The sequence below is a fragment of the Pongo abelii genome, chromosome 18 (assembly GCF_028885655.2).
Source record: "Pongo abelii isolate AG06213 chromosome 18, NHGRI_mPonAbe1-v2.0_pri, whole genome shotgun sequence".
NCBI classification, from domain to species: domain Eukaryota; kingdom Metazoa; phylum Chordata; class Mammalia; order Primates; family Hominidae; genus Pongo; species Pongo abelii.
The window spans coordinates 3,202,797-3,220,585 of NC_072003.2; the positions used below are offsets into that span (position 1 = coordinate 3,202,797).

Sequence of the window (17,789 nt, forward strand, 5' to 3'; positions counted from 1 at the left end):
CTCTGTCACCCAGGCTGGAGGGCAGTGGCACGATCTCAGCTCACAGTAACCTCTGCCTCCCGGGTTCAAGCAATTCTCCTGCCTCAGCTTCCCGAGTAGCCGGGACCACAGGTGCGAGCCACCACGCCCAGCTAATTTTTTTATTTTTAGTAGAGACGGAGTTTCACCATGTTTGCGACTGGTCTCGATCTCCTGACCTCGTGATCTGCCCACCTCGGCCTCCCAAAGGAGGCCGCTGAGCCCAGCCAGCTTATGTATTTTTAAGACAGGGTCTCACTCTGTCACTTAGCTGGGATGCAGTGGTGCAGTAACAGCTCACTGCTGCCTCAATGTCCCGGGCACAGGTGATCCTCCCGCCTCAGCCTACCAAGTAGCTGGCACTATAGGTGTGCACCACCACTCCCAGCTAATTTGTGTATTTTTTGTAGAGACAGGGTCTCACTATATTGTCCAGGCTGGTCTCGAACGCCTGGGCTCAAGTGATGTGCCTGTGTTGGCCTCCCAAAGTGCTGGGATTACAGGCATGAACCACCGCGCCTGGCCTAAAGCGTAGGCTTTAATTTATACTAGGTAATAAAGTGCCTGACTCCCATTTTGATGTTTTACAGCTGACAGCTTTAAAGCCCCGTGCCTACCTCTTCTCCTTGTGCCTACATCTGGGCAAGCTGATCTGAAGGCCCTGGTGCCCTCTCCCTCACTCTATAGAGAAATTTAAATTAGGAAAGTCCTGGCTGGTTGGAAGGGACCCTCATCCCACTTTATCCCCTAACCACAATAAAAGCCCCTCCTTGAATTACTTGAACCCGAGAGGTGGAGGTTGCAGTGAGCCCAGATCGTGCCACTGCACCCCAGCCTGGGCGACAGAGTAAGACTCCATTAAAAACACACACACACACACACACACACAACAACAACAAAAAAAAAACCCTCCTTGCTCTCTTAAACCACTTTCAGAGCTGCCTGGGAGCCCACTCTGCTCTCCCAGAAAGCCTCATCGTTGAGTAATCAAACTCTTCTTATTCTCTTGGTGTGTTTGTGGCCTTATTGGTCTCTAATATGAACCAAATTTGGGACATAGGGTAAATCATAAAACGTGCTTCTATCTGCAGATGGTGAATATCTTTTTATTTATTTATTTTATTTCTATATGAACAAACGCTGCATCTCCTGCAGAGCATCAATTTCTCTCTTTCTGTTTTTGGTAGAAATGCGGTCTCAGTATGTCACCCAGGCTGGGTCTCCCTCAAATTCCAGGCCTCAAAGGATCCTCCTGCATTGGCCTCCCAAAGTGCTGGGATTACAGGTGTGAGTCACCACACACCTGGCTGGAGCACGAATTTCATCTGGGTCACACTTGGCCCATACTTGGCATTGTCAGACTTTAAAATTTTGCCAATCTGATGACAATCATGGGATCTGTTATGGAATAAATTGTGCCCTGTCAACATTCCTATATTGAACCGGGGATGGTGGCTCACGCCTGTAATCCTAGCACTTTGGGAGCCTGAGGCAGGAGAAATGGTTGAGCCTAGGAGTTCAAGAAAGCCCTGAGCAACACAGGGAGGCCCCGTCTCTACCTAAAAAGGAAAAAAGAAAAAACATGGGCATGGTGGCTTGGGCCAGTAGTCCCAGCTACTTGGGAGGCTGAGACAGGAGGATTGCTTGAGCCTAGGAGTTCCAGGCTGCAGTGAGCTATGATCATGCTACTGCACTCCAGCCTGGGAGACAGAGTGAGACCCTGGCTCAAAACAAACAAACAAACAAAAAAACCAAAAAACCAAAACCAACCAAACAAACAAAAAACAAACCAGAGAGAGAAGAAGAATTGTATGTTAAAGCCCTAACCCCCAATACCTCAGAATGTGATTGTAGTTGGAGATAGAGCTGATAAAAAAGTGATTAAGTTAAAATGAGGCTTTTAGGGTGGCCCCGATGATTGACTTCTTACAAGAGGTCAATGACCCGGCGCAGTGGCTCACACCTGTAATCCCAGCACTTTGGGAGGCCGAGGCGGGCAGATCACGAGGTCAGGAGATCGAGATCATCCTGGCTAACACGGTGAAACCCCGTCTCTATTAAAATACAGAAAAATTAGCCGGGCGTGGTGGTGGGCGCCTATAGTCCCAGCTACTCGGGAGGCTGAGGCAGGAGAATGGCGTGAACCCGGGAGGCGGAGTTTGCAGTGAGCCGAGATCGCGCCACTGCACTCCAGCCTGGGCGACAGAGCGAGACTTCGTCTCAAAAAAAAAAAAAAAAAAAGAGGACGAGACATCTGGGGTGTGCAGGCGCAGGGGGACGACCATGTGGGGAAACAGCAAGAGGACGCCCATCTGCCTGCCCAGGAGGAGGCATCAGGAGAAACTAGCCCCTCAGGCACCTTGATCTTGGCCTTCCAGTTTCCAGAACTGTGAGAACGTAAACTTCTGGTTGAGCCTCCCAGTCCTTGGTGTTTTGTTCTGGCGGCCCCAGCGAGCGGGCGCGGGATCGCAGTGTTTGCCTTTGCATCTCCAGCTCCGCATCCTGCTCGCTGTTTATTTTGTGAGCAGCCCCGGCGGCTGCCCCTCAACTGCTCCCAGACTGAGCAGTTTAACTCACACTCGCCCACCCGCCCTCCCCAGGAAGCCTCCCGCCCGCTTCCTCCAGTTCCTTCCCCACCTGTCCGGCCTCCTAGCCCGGTGCTCTCGGCGCGGGAGGGGGCGGCTCGCAGACCCCCAGGTCTCGGCTTCCCGGATCTCCCCCGCCCACTCACTCCCCTGTCCCCGGCTCCCGGCACTGGCAGGCGCTGTGGCTTCCGCGCAGTAGTTGCTGCATTTAAATGTCCGGCACCTAGGGAGAGGGGCGCAGTCGCGGAGCAACCCCTGCTCCGGGCATCTGGAGGGGCCCAAACCCCCGCGTGCCCAGGCCGAGCCCCGCGCGCAGCCCACGTGGGCTGAGGGACTGAGTATTGGCCCTCGGGCAGCCGCAACCGCGCACAGCTGGAGCTGGCGGGGCGGAGGGCGGGCCGGGACCCCCAGGGGAAGGAGGCTTCCTTCCCAGCCTCCTGCTGCCCGGAAATCCCCCCGGCTCTCAGACAACCTGCCCCACGGGGTCCTGGGGGGAAGGAGAGGGGCGGGATACAGGGATGGGGAGGGCTGGCTGAGCCGGAGGCCCGGGCCGCCCTCCCCCAGGCCGCGCGGCTTCGAGAAAGCAGAAGCGAGCCCTGCCCCGGGGAGTCCCACAGGAGCGGGGATCTGGGAAGAGAAACTTCCGGACTAGGGAGCTGGAGCCGTGGACCCCCGGCCCCCGCCCGGGCGTCCTGCGTCGGAGGAGGGTCTCTGCGTCGGGCAGGGGCCACCTCTTGGCCCGCCCCTTGTGGCTGGACGTCCGAAGATTGGGCCATTTCCCTTGCCGCGCCCTTACCGCTTATCGGGGTGCGCCCGGCCCGGCCCGCCCCACCCAGCCCTCCCCTCGCGCCCGGAGAGGAGGGACCGCTGGCGCAGCGCCCCGGGACCCCGAGAGGCCGCCGCGGCACATCCAGACCTCCGCCGCTCCCGCGCCCTCTCAACCATCCTGGGATTCCCTGGCCCACCCGACCCAGCGGCGCGACCCTGGCCCTCCGGGACCCTCCGCTGACTCTACCGCGCACTTCCCGGGGCCCCCAGACACATCCCAGCCCTCCAGCGCATCCCTCCCTACTCGGTGCCGGGTGCCCCCGGCCCTCTCCAGGCCCGGATCTGTTCCCCCAGCTCCCCGGGGCGGCCCCAGCCAGGCCCTCTTCGAACCCCGCCGGCGGCTCGGGCTGGGGCGCACCATGCGGCTGCGGGTGCTGCGGCTGCGGCTCCGGCTTCTGGCGCTGCTGCTCCTGCTGCTGCCACCGCCCGCGCTCGCCCCGAAGCCCTCGGCGCAGGACGTGAGCCTGGGCGTGGTGAGCGCGGGGTCCGCAGGCTCCTGGGGTCTGCAGGGAGGTTGGGAGAGGGAAGCCGGGCCCGGACTCCTGGGTCCGGAGGAGGCAGGGGCCAGATTCCAATATCCAAAGAGTGACTGAGGATGGGGTCTTTGCTCCCGGCTTCCTGGGTCTGTCGGGAGGTTTGGGGCTGGGATTTGGAGCTCTGGAAAGTTGCTGAGGTGCGGAGCTGAAGTCCAGACAAGACTGGCAAACCCGGGACTGAAGCGGGGACCTCCGGAGGGGAGCAGGCAGGCATCCGGGGCTGGGGCCCTGGGCTCTGGGTGCCTGGGAGGGGCAGGGCTGCCAGGATGGTGGTGGGCAGAGAGAGCCCATACTTTTCACCCAGCCCGCTTCACCTGTCCCCTCCGATGCCTTAGGACTGGCTGACTCGCTATGGTTACCTGCCGCCACCCCACCCTGCCCAGGCCCAGCTGCAGAGCCCTGAGAAGTTGCGCGATGCCGTCAAGGTCATGCAGAGGTTCGCGGGACTGCCGGAGACCGGCCGCATGGGTAGGTGGCCCCCACCCCTCCCCAGCCCTGCCTCTGCACCCAGCCTGACCATCGCCCAACAGTCTTTAGACCTCAGCGTGCTCCTGGAACACGGAGCTGTGAAGATGCTGATCTCAGGCCCCAGCCCCAGAGGGCCTCAGGCATTCATCTTTCCATAAGCATTTATCAAGAAGCTGGTGGCTCATGCCTGTAATCCCAGGGCTTTGGGAGGCGGAGACTCAGGGACTGCTTGAGGCCAGGAGTTTGAGACCAGTTTGGCCAACAAAGTGAGACCCCCCACTCTCCAAGGATTTTTTTTTTTTTTTTTGAGACGGAATTTCCCTCTTGTTGCCCAGGCTGGAGTGCAATGGTACCATCTCGGCTCACCGCAACCTCTGCCTCCCAGGTTCAAGGGATTCTCCTGCCTCAGCCTCCTGAGTAGCTGGGATTACAGGCACGCACCACCACGCCAGGCTAATTTTGTATTTTTAGTAGAGACGGGGTTTCTCCATGCTGGTCAGGCTGGTCTCGAACTCCCGGCCTCAGGTGACCTGCCCGCCTTGGCCTCCCAAAGTGCTGGGATTACAGGTGTGAGCCACCGTGCCCAGTCCTCTAAGGATTTTTTTAAACTTAGCTGAGTGTAGTGGCATAGGCCTGTGGTCCCAGCTACTCAGAACGTTGAGGTGGGAAAATTGCTTAAGCCCAGGAGTTCAAGGCCGCAGTGAGCTATATGATTGCACCATTGCACTCCAACCTGGGCAACAGATGGAGACCCAGTCTCTAACCAAATATACTTTGAGCATCTCTTAGATGCCACGCCCTTTCAGCTCCAATGGTACAGTGATAAATAAAGTAGGTACGGTTCCTGCTCTCATGGAGCTAACTTTCTCGAGGGAGAGAGAGACAGATCAAGAACATAAATAGGCAAGATAATTTCAGATAGCGGTGAGTGTTTGGAAAAAAATAAAATGCTATTGGCATCGAGGGGCTGGTCTGGTTAGGGCAGGTCCCTCTGAAAAGTGTCATATGAGCTGAGACCACAAAGAGGAGGAACCAGCCATGGGAAGATGTGGAAGAAGAGTGTCCCGGGCAAGTGCAAAGACCCCACGGCACGCACAAGCTTGTGTGCCTGGAGCGAAAGGAGCATTGAAGAGCTCTGGTGAGAGGCCTCAGCCAAGGGCCCTGAAAGGTGATTAGGGTTGATTCCAAGGGTGATTAGCAACCACCCAAGTGTTCTCAGAAGGGAAGCATCTCAGAACTTGGTATGACTTGCAATTTTTTTTTTTTTTTTTAGACAGAGTCTCACTCTGTCGCCCAGGCTGGAGTACAGTGGCGCAATCTCGGCTCATTGCAATCTCTGCCTCCCGGGTTCAAGCGATTCTCGTGCCTCAGCCTCCTGAGTAGCTGGGACTACAGGCATCCGCCACTATGCCCAGCTAATTTTTTTGTGTGTTTAGTAGAGACAGGGTTTTGCCATGTTGGCCAAGCAGGTCTCAAACTCTTAGCCTCAAGCGATCAGCCCACCTTGGCCTCCCACAGTGCTGGGATTACAGGCGTGAGCCACTGTGCCTGGCTTTGACTTGCAGTTTTAAGCTTCCTCTGGGTCCTGATGGAGAATGGAAGGCAGGAGCCCTGAGACCAGGCAGAATGCAGCTGCAGAGTCCACACGAGGGATGGTGGCAGGAGGATGGGTGGCATATGTGGCCAGAAGTAGCTGGATTCGGGATGTATATTCTGGAGGCAGGGCCGAGGAACTCTTCTGTGGGGTTAAGTGGGTAGGAAGAGGGAATTTGAAGGATCTGGCTCACTACAAGGAAAAGTAGGCCCTGTCTCTGTCCTGTGACTCATGAACAGCCTAGAACAGCGTGTGGCATCTATATGTCTTTCATCACTATTTGCCGCCTCAACAAATGAGGCGCAGTTTGACCTTAATTTGGAGATGAGGCTACTGGGGATGGAGCCTGGCTGGGAAAGGGGACCCCGGAGAGACCTAACCCGGGAGGGGGTGGCTTGCCACAGAAGGCCAGAGACCCAGCCGGCCTGGGCACTTTGGACTTAATCTGGGTTTGAGGAGAACTTGGCAGTGATGGTGTGAGGCCTGCACAGCTCCCAGGGGGTTCCAACCTCAAAGGGTCCTCGCTGCATACCCAGGGCTCCTTTCTCCAGAGTCTGCTCACCAGGTCCCAGGGAAGCTGGATGCAAAATCCTGGCCTGAGCCTCTGAGCACCACCTGCATGCAGCCAGTTTGTCCCAGGCCAGGTGACGCCACTCCAAAGGGCAGTAGGAATGGCTTGGTAGGAGCTGGCTTCCAGAGACAGACTGCCTGGGTTCAAATCTGGGCTGTGGGGCCTTCGAGGGCACATTTCTTAAGCCCTCTGAGACTCAGTTTTCCCATGTAGAAAGTTGACCGGTGCTATGATTAAGGCAGGCTCTTCTATTGTGGACCCACCCCCCCACCGCCAAATGTCTCCCGCAGACCCAGGGACAGTGGCCACCATGCGTAAGCCCCGCTGCTCCCTGCCTGACGTGCTGGGGGTGGCAGGGCTGGTCAGGCGGCGTCGCCGGTACGCTCTGAGCGGCAGCGTGTGGAAGAAGCAAACCCTGACATGGAGGTAGGTCCTGGGGCCCACTCGCACCCTGGGCCTGCCTGCTGGGCTCTGGCTTTGAATGGCTGCCTGCTCCCTCCACGTCCACGCTGACGCCTCACTCCCCTGTCCCCAGGGTACGTTCCTTCCCCCAGAGCTCCCAGCTGAGCCAGGAGACCGTGCGGGTCCTCATGAGCTATGCCCTGATGGCCTGGGGCATGGAGTCAGGCCTCACATTTCATGAGGTGGATTCGCCCCAGGGCCAGGAGCCCGACATCCTCATCGACTTTGCCCGCGCCTTCCACCAGGACAGCTACCCCTTCGACGGGTTGGGGGGCACCCTAGCCCATGCCTTCTTCCCTGGGGAGCACCCCATCTCTGGGGACACTCACTTTGACGATGAGGAGACCTGGACTTTTGGGTCAAAAGGTAAAATCTCCTCTCTTATGAGAGATCCTTCTGTTGTGTGTTTTGTTTTGTTTAAGAAACAAGGTCTCGCTCTGTTGCTCAGGCTAGAGTGCAGTAGTGCAATCATAGCTAACTGCAACCATGAACTTCTGGCTCAAGCAATCCTCCCACCTCAGATTCCAGAGTAGCTGGGATCACTGGTGCACACCACCATACCTGCCTATTTTTTTTCTTTTTTTACTTTTTGTAGAAACAAGGTCTCATTATCTTGCTCAGGCTGGAGTGCAGTCGCACGATCACGGCTCACTGCAGCCTTCACCTCCTGGGCTCAAGTGATCCTCCCTCCTCAGCCACCACGTAGCCAGGACCACAGATGTGCACCACCACATCTGGCTAGTTTTAAAACTTTTTGTAGAGATGGGGCTTCACTATGTTGCCAGGGCTGGTCTTGAACTCCTGGACTCAAGGTCTCTCAAGGCATTGCGATTATAAGCATGAGCCAGCACTCCTGGCCAATAATTAGGTTTAAATTATATTTATCGATGGAGGCTTTATCACCTGGGGGGTCTCCAGAGAAACAAAACCAATAGGATGTGTGTGTGTGTGCATGTGTGTGTGGGATGTGTGTGCATGTGTATGTGTGTGTGTGGGGTGTGTGTGTGCGTGTGTGTGTGTAAAGAGATTTATTTTAAGGAATTGGCTCACGGGATTGCAGGGGCTAGCAAGTCCAAAATTTGTATGGCAGGCTGGCAACTCAGGATTTCAGTGACAGTCTGGAGGCAGAATTCCTTCCTCTTCAGGAAACCTTAGCTTTAGCTCTCAAGGCCTTGAACTGATTGGCTCTGCCCCCACCCCACCCCCAGCCACACTATGGAGCATGAGCTACTTAAGGTCAACTGATGGTAGATGTTAATTGCATCTACAAAGCACCTTCACCATAGTATCTAGACTGGTGTTTCACCAACCAGCTGGGCACAACAGCCAGGCCAAATTGACACACAAAATGAACCATCACAGAGGTCTAGCAGGTGCCTAGCTCCAAGCCAGAGCTGGGGGCTTACAGAGACGAAAACAAATCTTTACCTGGCAGCTGAGTCAGAAGAGTGACTGGCAATGACAACACCCACGGTGACACAGCTCCACAGAATCCCAGCAGAGGAAGTCCTCAAGCCTGCAGGGGCTCAGAGATGTTGGCCCAAAGCTCTTGGGCAAGGGGAGGCTTCCTAGAAGAGGTGACTTCATTCCCTCAATATATATATGAATATAGGCTGGGCGCGATTGCTTTCACCTGTAATCCCAGCACTTTGGGAGGCACAGGCGGGTGGATCACCTGAGGTCAGGAGTTTGAGACCAGCCTGACCAACATGTTGAAACCTCGTCTCTACTAAAAATACAAAAAATTAGCCGGGTATGGTGGTGCACACCTGTAATCCCAGCTACTGGAGAGGCTGAGGCAGGAGAATCGATTGAATCCTGGAGGCAGAGGTTGCAGTGAGCTGACATTGTGCCACTGCACTCCAGCCTGGGCAACAAGAGCAAAACTCCATCTCAAATATATATATATACATGATATATATCATGTATCTCATGATACATGAGATCCAACGGGAAAGCAGCGAGCCAGCTGAGTCAGGGATATGAGGAGACAGTGAGCAGGGAAATGACCCAGGACATCTGAGGCCAGAAGCCAAAACTATGGCATCAGTAGGGAGACTGCAGAAGGAGGCAGGTCTCGGATCACCAAAGACCTTGAAAGCATGTGGAAGACTTTGTTCAATGGGGGAAACATTAAGGGGTTTTGCTTTCTGGAACTATCATCAGCTTCAGCGGGGGGCAGGGGGTAGGGTAGAGGCAGGGAGGCAGGAAGTTCTCGCAGGGTCCAGGCAAGAGATGGTGGAGTGTGGTCCTGGGGAAGGGGGCAGTGGACGGATCTGAGGGAGGCTCAGTTAGGATGGGCAAGGATTGAGATCTGGCTGGATCCTGGTGACAGGGGACGTGAGGCTGGGGCCCTTGGAGGATGGCGTCCTGGTGCTGCTAATGCAGGTGGGAGAGTGGGAGGGGGAGGAGCAGGCTGGCAGAAGGCAGGCACGAGTGCAGGTCTGGGCGGGAGTCTGCGGCGCTCCTGGCTGGCCACACAGGTGGGGCAAGGGAAGCTGAGGATCCTGCCCTAGAGCTTGGTCTCCTCTGTCTGAGGTCAGGTTCCCCAGAGGTGGAGCTCCAGAGGGAAATTCTTGTGCAAGCAGTTTCTCAGGGACCATGTGCTGAGGGGGAAGCAGGAACAGCCTAGAAGCTCAGTGAGGATGTGGTCTCAGCTGGAGAGGAGCCTGATCGCATGGGAGCTCTGCAGCAGGGATGGCAATGCCGGGGAGGCAGTCCCGCCTGAGGCCAGGCCCAGCTCTTTGTAGCCCCATATTAACTACATTGTCTGCTGGGGAGCCTGAGTGAGGGGGGAAGGGGGCAGCCAGGGAGGGTGCCTAGACCCTGCGGAGGGCTTGGTGAGGCAGAGGCTGGGGAGGCTGTGTGCCTCAACATTCAGATATGGGCTTCGGCCAGGCGTGGTGGCACAAGCTTGTAGTCCCAGCTACTCAGGAGGCTAAAACAGGAGGATTGCTTGAGTCAGGGAGGTTGAGACTGCAATGAGCTGTGTTCACACCACTGTACTGCGGCTTGGGTGACAAAGTGAGACCCTGTCACACACACACAAAAAGAGAATGTGGGCTTCAAAGTTGAATTCAAGTAAGTCAGGGTTCTTCCACTTGTAATGAACAACTTCCTTAACCTCATTGTCTCAGGTTCCTTACCTGAGAAATGCGAGGAGAATGGCGCCTGCTGGTGGCGTGGGCTTGCCGATGAAATGAGCCATTCACCCATACCTCTCAGCACAGGGCCTGCCCCGGGCCGCATGCTGTGCATTGTCAGCTGCTGTAGGACTGAGAGCCAGCAGTCTGCGGGGTTGGCGAGCTTCTGGGAGGAAAGGGTGGAATGTTGACAGTCAGGTACAGAGCTACAGAGAACCCCAGCATGAAGGGGTAGGTGGCGGGGAGAAGGACTCAACAGAGATGGAGAAAGACTGAGCCCAAAGGTTATCAACAACAAGAGTGAAGGAGGAAGTGGTCAGCCGTGGCTGGGGCAAAACAAGCCCAGTAAGTTACATTGGCCTGTGTTTGGTCCTCCAGGGACAAGGTGCACTTTTTAGTGCCTGTAGACCCAGCGTGTTGGGGAAGAATTTAGAACGCAGTGGGGATAGGTGTGAGAGGAGCGGGGGAAGTGAGGATTGAGTTGAGACCTGTGGCTGGAGAACTTGACCGGGAAGGGAGGGCAGAGAGCGGCATGGGGTGAGAGGAGGGAATGGATCCAACGAGCATCTTAGGATGAGGGAGTTGTGAGCGCTCAACACTGATACAAAGAAGGGATCGGGGATTGATAGACTGACAGATGCGTGCACAGAGGCAGGGATGGATGGACGGACAGATGCATGCCCAGAGGCAGAGATGGATGGGTGGGTAGATTGGACGGACAGATGATGGTAGGTTGTTCTTGTCCTGGAGGAGGTGATCCAGGCTAAGTCCTCACACTGGGCAGAGCAAGAGGCAGGAGGTGAGCATGGGGAGATGCAGCTGTGTGCCCCAGTGCACCGGAAGTTACAGATGACATCGATGTCCTTTCCTGATGAAACAGGAAACACATTTGTCATTTGAGAGTTAGTGGCTGGGGCTGACTGGAAGCTTGAGGGGCTGTGGGTCTGGCATGGGGCTGAGGGGAGCGTGCAGGAGCTGCCTGCCAAAGCCTGGGGCAAGGATGATAGGAGGTGCCGGGGCCCCTGTGGACTGCCCTCTGGGAATCTCGTGGGGCTGGGGCTGCACAGTTGTGGTTGTGTAACTTCCCCCAGATGCATGGCGTGACAAGGGTGCAGGAAGGGGTGCAGGGCCCGGAAGCCCAGTATGGCCAAGGAGAGACAAGGCAGGGAAGAAGGTGAGCGATGAATGATATCGCCCTGATTGAAACACCAAACTACCCCAGTTTCTCAGAAAAAGGACTCAGAGCAACAAGAGAACCTACAGTCGACAGGGAAATTCATCAGCGCACATGTGATTTGAGCAAGACCATTGAAGCCCCTGCTGAAAGGCAGGCTGGCAGAGCCAGGGTACCTGGCCACCTACCTTGAAGTCTCTGTGCCTCAGTTTCCTCCTCTGTAAAATGGACGTAGGAGACAGGTTTGGTGAGAAGTGAATGAAAACGTGTTTGCTACCCCTCTTAGGAATCACGTTTCATGCTTAGACGCTCAGCGAGTGGCTTTAGTGACGGAGAGAAATTTGCTTTTCAGTTCACCAGGTCGTTACCTATGAACCTGCCCTGAACAGTGCTGACCTTAGTTAGAGGTGGCCATGAAACTCATCCGCATGGGGTAATTGGGGCCTCCCTGTGGTGCTGCGGGGCTGTGTCTCTGTCTTAGTCACTTCAGGCCTCTCGGCAGCCAAAGCAGGAGCTGGCAGGCGGCTCACCGGTTGATGAGGAGCTGGGCTTCAGCCGGGGCTGGCATGTGAATCCTCTGGGTCCTGGCAGTTCTGAGCACCTGAGCTGAATCCGGAGGGAAGAGGCTGCTGTGGTGGGAAGAGGCTGGGAGCAAGACCGGGTGATGGGGCCAGCAGGCTGTGGTCTGAGAGTGCCTGCTAGAGGAGATCTGTGTTCCCAAGGAGATGGAGGAAGACCTCGGGTGGGGGTGGTACAGGGAAGGAGAGGACAGGCAGAGGCTGTGGACAGGGAGATGGGGGAGGGGGGATGGAGGACTCAAGGGATGTAGTGGGTGTGGCTTGAGGAGGGATGGGGGCAGGAATGAGGAAAGGTCATGGGTCAAGGACGTGGACCTACATCCCCAGCAGATGGGGGTGGCAAGGGGGAGACGCGTGGTGGTCGCTGACCATAGACTGTAGCTGGGAGGAGGGTGTGCTCCCAAGGCTGGGGCTGCCTGCAGAGAATGGCAGAATGGCACGCACCTTGTAGGCTCCTGCCCTCACCCCACCGCCCCCTTAAGTTTCTTTTATTTTCTTTTTCTTTTTTTTTCTTTTTACTTTTTTTGAGACGGGGCCTTGTTCTGTCGTCCAGGCTGGAGTGCTGTGACATGGTCATGCGTCACTGCAGCCTCGACCTCCCGGGCTCCAGCAATTCTCCTGCCTCCCTGCCTCAGCCTGGGACCTGAGTAGCTGGGACCACAGGCGTGCGCCACCACTCCTGGCCAATTTCTACATTTTTTTTGTAGAGATGGGGATCTCCTTATGTTGTCCAGGCCAGTCTTGAACTCCTGGGCTCAAGCGATCCTCCCACCTGGGACTCCAAAAGTGCTGGGTTTACAGACGTGAGCCACCACATCCAGCTCCTCTCCCCTCAAACTTCTGTGCACAAAGTGCTCCCTTCCCAGAGGAGGGGCTCCATCTGTGTGTAAGGTGGCCTATTTCTCTTTGTGTTCTCTGGATCTTTTCAGCCCTGTGGTCCAGTGTCCATCATAGCCATGCTGACTGGGTGACTGGAGATAGGGATGATGGAAAGTTCGGGGGAGGGCTGGGCAGAGGAGGCTGGGGCCACCTCTGGAGGGTGTCCTGCTGTTCCTGTTGGCCCCATCTGCACTCGCAGGGCCTTCCTGTGTGCCCTTTCACCATGCAGGGGCGGCCGCAGCTCCCACCCACTTTCTCCTGCAGACGGTGAGGGGACTGACCTGTTTGCCGTGGCTGTCCATGAGTTTGGCCACGCCCTGGGCCTGGGCCACTCCTCAGCCCCCAACTCCATTATGAGGCCCTTCTACCAGGGTCCGGTGGGCGACCCTGACAAGTACCGCCTGTCTCAGGATGACCGCGATGGCCTGCAGCAACTCTATGGTAGGGGGAGAGGGACCTGCCGCGAAACCATCATTGCCCCATTCAGTGTCCTCTGCAGCAGGCCAGGGGACCCACACCTTCCTGACTCTTTCCTTACAGGGAGGGCGCCCCAAACCCCATATGACAAGCCCACAAGGAAACCCCTGGCTCCTCCTCCCCAGCCCCCGGCCTCACCACCAGGCAGGTGAGTTCCCCACCAACTGGGTGACCTTGGGTGACCAGCTGCCCAGCTTCAGTGTCCTCTGAGATGGGGATGGTGGGGGTCCCTGCCTTGGAGGAAATGAATCCCCCTCTCTGCTCACCTCTCCTTTCCTCCCCAGCCCGTCCTTCCCCATCCCTGATCGATGTGAGGGCAATTTTGATGCCATCGCCAACATCCGAGGGGAAACTTTCTTCTTCAAAGGTGAGTCATTTCACGTGGCCTCACGTATGTTGGCTTCCTGCCCACTTCAGTGACCACTGGGGCTGTGGGCTTACCCTGGAAGTGGAACTTTTTTTTCTTCTTGTTGAGACAGGGTCTTGCTTTGTTGCCTGGCACCAAGTGCAGTGGTCTGATCATGACTCACTGCAGCCTCTAAATATGGGGCTCAAGCGATCCTCCCAACTCAGCCTCCCTCGTAGCTGTGACCACAGGCACATGCCACCACGCCTTGCTAGTAATTTATTTTTTATTTTGTAGAGATGGAGTCTCACAATATTGCCCAGGCTGGTCTCAATCTCCTGGCTCAAGTGATTCTCCGGTGTCAGCCTCCGAATGTGCTAGCATTACAGGTCGGAGCCACCAGGCAGGGCCCTGGCACTTTCAGTGCTAAAAAGGGAAAAGTCCCAGGCAGGCCAGGATGGGCTGGTCACCCTAGATCCATTGCGCTCTTGATTTCCAGATGGGACCCCTCCCCACCCAGCCACACACCCTGGGGGAGGAGACCTCCTGCTGTCTCATGTCTTCCTGCGAACCCCTTTGTCCCCTGCAGGCCCCTGGTTCTGGCGCCTCCAGCCCTCCGGACAGCTGGTGTCCCCGCGGCCCGCGCGGCTGCACCGCTTCTGGGAGGGGCTGCCCGCCCAGGTGACGGTGGTGCAGGCCGCCTATGCTCGGCACCGAGACGGCCGAATCCTCCTCTTCAGCGGTGAGTGGGGCGGGCGGCGGGGCGCTCTGGGGCCGGCGCAGGGAGCCCACCCTGACCTCCCGGCCTCCGCCCTGCAGGGCCCCAGTTCTGGGTGTTCCAGGACCGGCAGCTGGAGGGCGGGGCGCGGCCGCTCACAGAGCTGGGGCTGCCCCCGGGAGAGGAGGTGGACGCCGTGTTCTCATGGCCACAGAACGGGAAGACCTACCTGGTCCGCGGCCGGCAGTACTGGCGCTACGACGAGGCGGCGGCGCGCCCGGACCCCGGCTACCCTCGCGACCTGAGCCTCTGGGAAGGCGCGCCCCCCTCCCCCGACGATGTCACCGTCAGCAACGCAGGTGGGGAGCGCGGTGACCTGCGGGTTACTGGGCCTGGGGGTGGGGAGAGGGATGTGGGGAATGGGGACATGGAGGCCACCCTGCGGGGATGGGGGTCCTTGGGCATCAGGGAGGGGCGGGGCAGGGCGGGGCAGGGCGGGACTGGGACTCAAGCTCTGCTCCCCCAGGTGACACCTACTTCTTCAAGGGCGCCTACTACTGGCGCTTCCCCAAGAACAGCATCAAGACAGAGCCGGACGCCCCCCAGCCCATGGGGCCCAACTGGCTGGACTGCCCCGCCCCAAGCTCTGGTCCCCGCGCCCCCAGGCCCCCCAGTGCGACCCCCGTGTCCGAAACCTGCGATTGTCAGTGCGAGCTCAACCAGGCCGCAGGACGGCGGCCTGCTCCCCTCCCGCTGCTCCTCTTGCTCCTGCTGGTAGGGGGTGTAGCCTCCCGCTGATGGCGGGAGCCATCCAGACGGAACAGCGCCCTCCACGGCCGAGTCCCCCGCCGCTGGACCTGGTCGGGGGTTGTGAGGCGCTGCGGAGACCCCTTGTCTGTTCCCCACGGACGGGGGCTCGGGCGCGGACTAAGCAGGGTGGATCTACCGCGCAGGGGCGGTGGCGGCGGGGACCGGTCGCCTGGCGCTGGGCTCGGTCTCCGCGGGGTCTGAGACCCCGGCGCTGCCACCGGAACCCGCCGCCAGGGGCGCACGCGCGCTGGGACCATGTGTCGGTCGCCGCCCCCGTCGTCCCCTCGCGTCGGTCGCCAGGGGGCGATCGGACCCTGCCTCCCGAATCCGGGGAGGGGCTGGGAGGACAAGGGGCGGGCCTGCGGCCTCACCCGGAGGGACTGCAGCCCCGGCCGCGCGCTGCCCCTCCAGGACGGTCCTTTTCCAGGAAGAGCCAGCTTTTCTCGGAGAGCAGTCCTGGGACTCTTCGCAGCCCCGCCCCGCCTGGCCACTGCGCCTGGCGTTCCTGGGTCGTTAGAGGACAGGCCTGACTGCGAAGCTGTGCCTTGCCCCTCTCCCACCCGCCGTTTCTCACCCGGTTCTGCTGCCACAACTCCCCTCTACAGTCACTGCCACATTGGTGGGGACCTGGGACCCAGACCCGGAACCAGCCCAGATATCACCCCTGAGGACCCATGCGCCGCATCCTAGGTGGTGGAATCAGTGGCTGGAGGGACGACCCTTGCTCTCCAGACTGTTAACCTTTTCCGTTCCTCCCCCGCCATCCGCCTCCTCCTCCCCAGGCCACCCAGCTTGGGCGCCTCCATGGGCCCAGAACTGCCTTCCATTCAATGGGGAACCCTTCTATCCCCAAGAACCGCTTCCCTGCTTGCACCCTGGAGAGAACAGCTTGGCTCCCATCAACTCAACGCTGGTGGAAAGACAGGGACCGAACCCTGGCTCAGGCCTGGTCATTGCCTCCTCAGCACTCCCTCCTGGGAGGCCCTAGTTCTAGAGTGAGGGGTGGGTGGAACCTGGGGGCACCTCGTTCACCCTGTCCCCACTCCCCACAGTTTTAGGATCTAAATGATTGCCTCTGGAACTATTCTTCTAGACTATCCCACAACAGAATCACTGGGAAATTTAAGTTTGCAGATCCCACACCTCACCCTGAATCCTCACTCAGGGTGAGGTCAGGAATCTGCATTTTAACTAGTTGCGGGGATTGTGGGGGGCAGTAGCTGGCTGTCTTGTGGCATTTCCGTGGCTCTGCAGTGTTCCCCCACCCCAGGACCAATATCTTCAGGCCACACTGACGGCCTGACCCCCATGGGTAGAATCACTTAGGGGCCACTTCCTAAGTTGCTGTCCAGCCTCAGAGACCCCCTAGTGCTTCCTGGAGCTGAGGCTGTGGGCAGCCATCCCAGCGACCAGGGAAGGGATTTCCGCAATTTCTCATACAAACAGATCATCATGAGGACAGAGGGCAGGAGACTTTGGTCAGTTACCTGGGAATTCTGGGCTGCCGGGAAACGATTTGGGCCTCTGTCAGTTTCTTTTTCATGTATAAGGAGGGGTAAATTTGTATATTAGAAACTTATTCATCCCACTCAGGACAATAAAAATGAATGGACAAAAAGCCTTTACATTTTTCTGAGCATTGATGGACCTGGGGAGAAGTGTGGTGGTGGGAACTGGACCGACCTGAATCTCCCTGCTTTGCAGGAGAAGGAATCCAGGGTTGATGGGGAATCTAAGAAGGAAGAGTGGGCCCGGGCGTGGTGGCTCACGCCTTAATCCCAGCATTTTGGGAGGCCCAGGCAGGTGGATAATTTGAGGTCAGGAGTTCGAGACCAGCCTGGCCAACATGGTGAAATCCCATCTCCACTAAAAAAAGAAAAAAAATTTAGCCAGGCATGGTGGTGCACGTCTGTTATCCCAGCTACTAAGGGGGCTGGGACAGGATAATCACTTGAACCTGGGAGAGGGAGGTTGCAGTGAGCCAAGATCTCATGATTGCACTCCAGCCTGGGCAACAGAGCGAGACTCCGTCTCAAAAAATAAAAATAAAAATAATAAGAAGAAAGAAGAGTGGGAGGACGAAGCAGAGAGGAACTCAAAAGTTGGTTATGGGGCACCCGGAGGACGGATGGCCACTGTGGAATTGAGACTGCCGCATGGCTCCAAGTAGACTTCCAGAGCCTTTAAAATTTTATGACTGCTACACAAAAATGTCATGTCAAAGTGATTATTTTTATTTTTTAAGTGGTATCGTTTAAAAATGGCATGGTCTCATAATCAAAATTTAAAACTTTTGTGCTTCAAAGGACATCATCCAGAAAGTTGGAAAGAGGCTGGGCACAGTGGCTCACACCTATAATCCGAATAGTCTGGCAGGCTAAAGTGGGAAGACGGCTTGATCCCAGGATTTCAAGACCAGCCTGGGCAACATAGTGAGACCTTGCCTCTACAAAATAATCAAAAAATTAGCTGGGCACGGTGGCAACACGCGTCTGTAATCCCAGCTACTTGGAAGGCTAAGAGGAGAGAATCACCCGAAGCCGGGAAGTCTTGGCAACAATGAGCCGTGATCACGCCACTGCACTCCACCCTGGGCAACAGA

At 57.2% G+C, this 17,789-nt stretch overlaps 1 protein-coding gene and 1 long non-coding RNA gene across 2 annotated transcripts; one reads left to right on the plus strand and one right to left on the minus strand.

Moving 5' to 3' along the window:
* The first annotated feature begins 3,085 nt into the window (after positions 1 to 3,085).
* Positions 3,086 to 16,808, plus strand: MMP25 (matrix metallopeptidase 25). Its single transcript, XM_024233832.3, has 10 exons — positions 3,086 to 3,904; positions 4,303 to 4,435; positions 6,891 to 7,026; positions 7,136 to 7,428; positions 13,101 to 13,277; positions 13,377 to 13,461; positions 13,598 to 13,680; positions 14,249 to 14,401; positions 14,479 to 14,736; positions 14,904 to 16,808. Exons 1-10 carry the CDS (start codon positions 3,791 to 3,793, stop codon positions 15,173 to 15,175), a joined length of 1,704 nt encoding a protein of 567 aa, XP_024089600.1. The 5' UTR covers positions 3,086 to 3,790; the 3' UTR covers positions 15,176 to 16,808.
* On the minus strand, positions 13,675 to 15,191 carry LOC129050905 (uncharacterized). The gene is made up of 3 exons (XR_008514794.2): positions 15,073 to 15,191; positions 14,607 to 14,769; positions 13,675 to 14,085 (listed from the first exon to the last, which is right to left on the minus strand). It is a non-coding gene; the product is annotated as an uncharacterized LOC129050905 (long non-coding RNA).
* Positions 16,809 to 17,789: the final 981 nt, after the last annotated feature.

Excerpts from the sequence above, each read along its gene's own strand:
- MMP25 (XM_024233832.3), top strand. The coding sequence starts at position 3,791 with ATGCGGCTGCGGGTGCTGCGGCTGCGGCTCCGGCTTCTGGCGCTGCTG. Across the intron at positions 13,462-13,597 it reads CCGGCCTCACCACCAGGCAG|CCCGTCCTTCCCCATCCCTG; the intron begins GTGAGTTCCCCA and ends TTTCCTCCCCAG. Across the intron at positions 14,737-14,903 it reads TGTCACCGTCAGCAACGCAG|GTGACACCTACTTCTTCAAG; the intron begins GTGGGGAGCGCG and ends CTGCTCCCCCAG.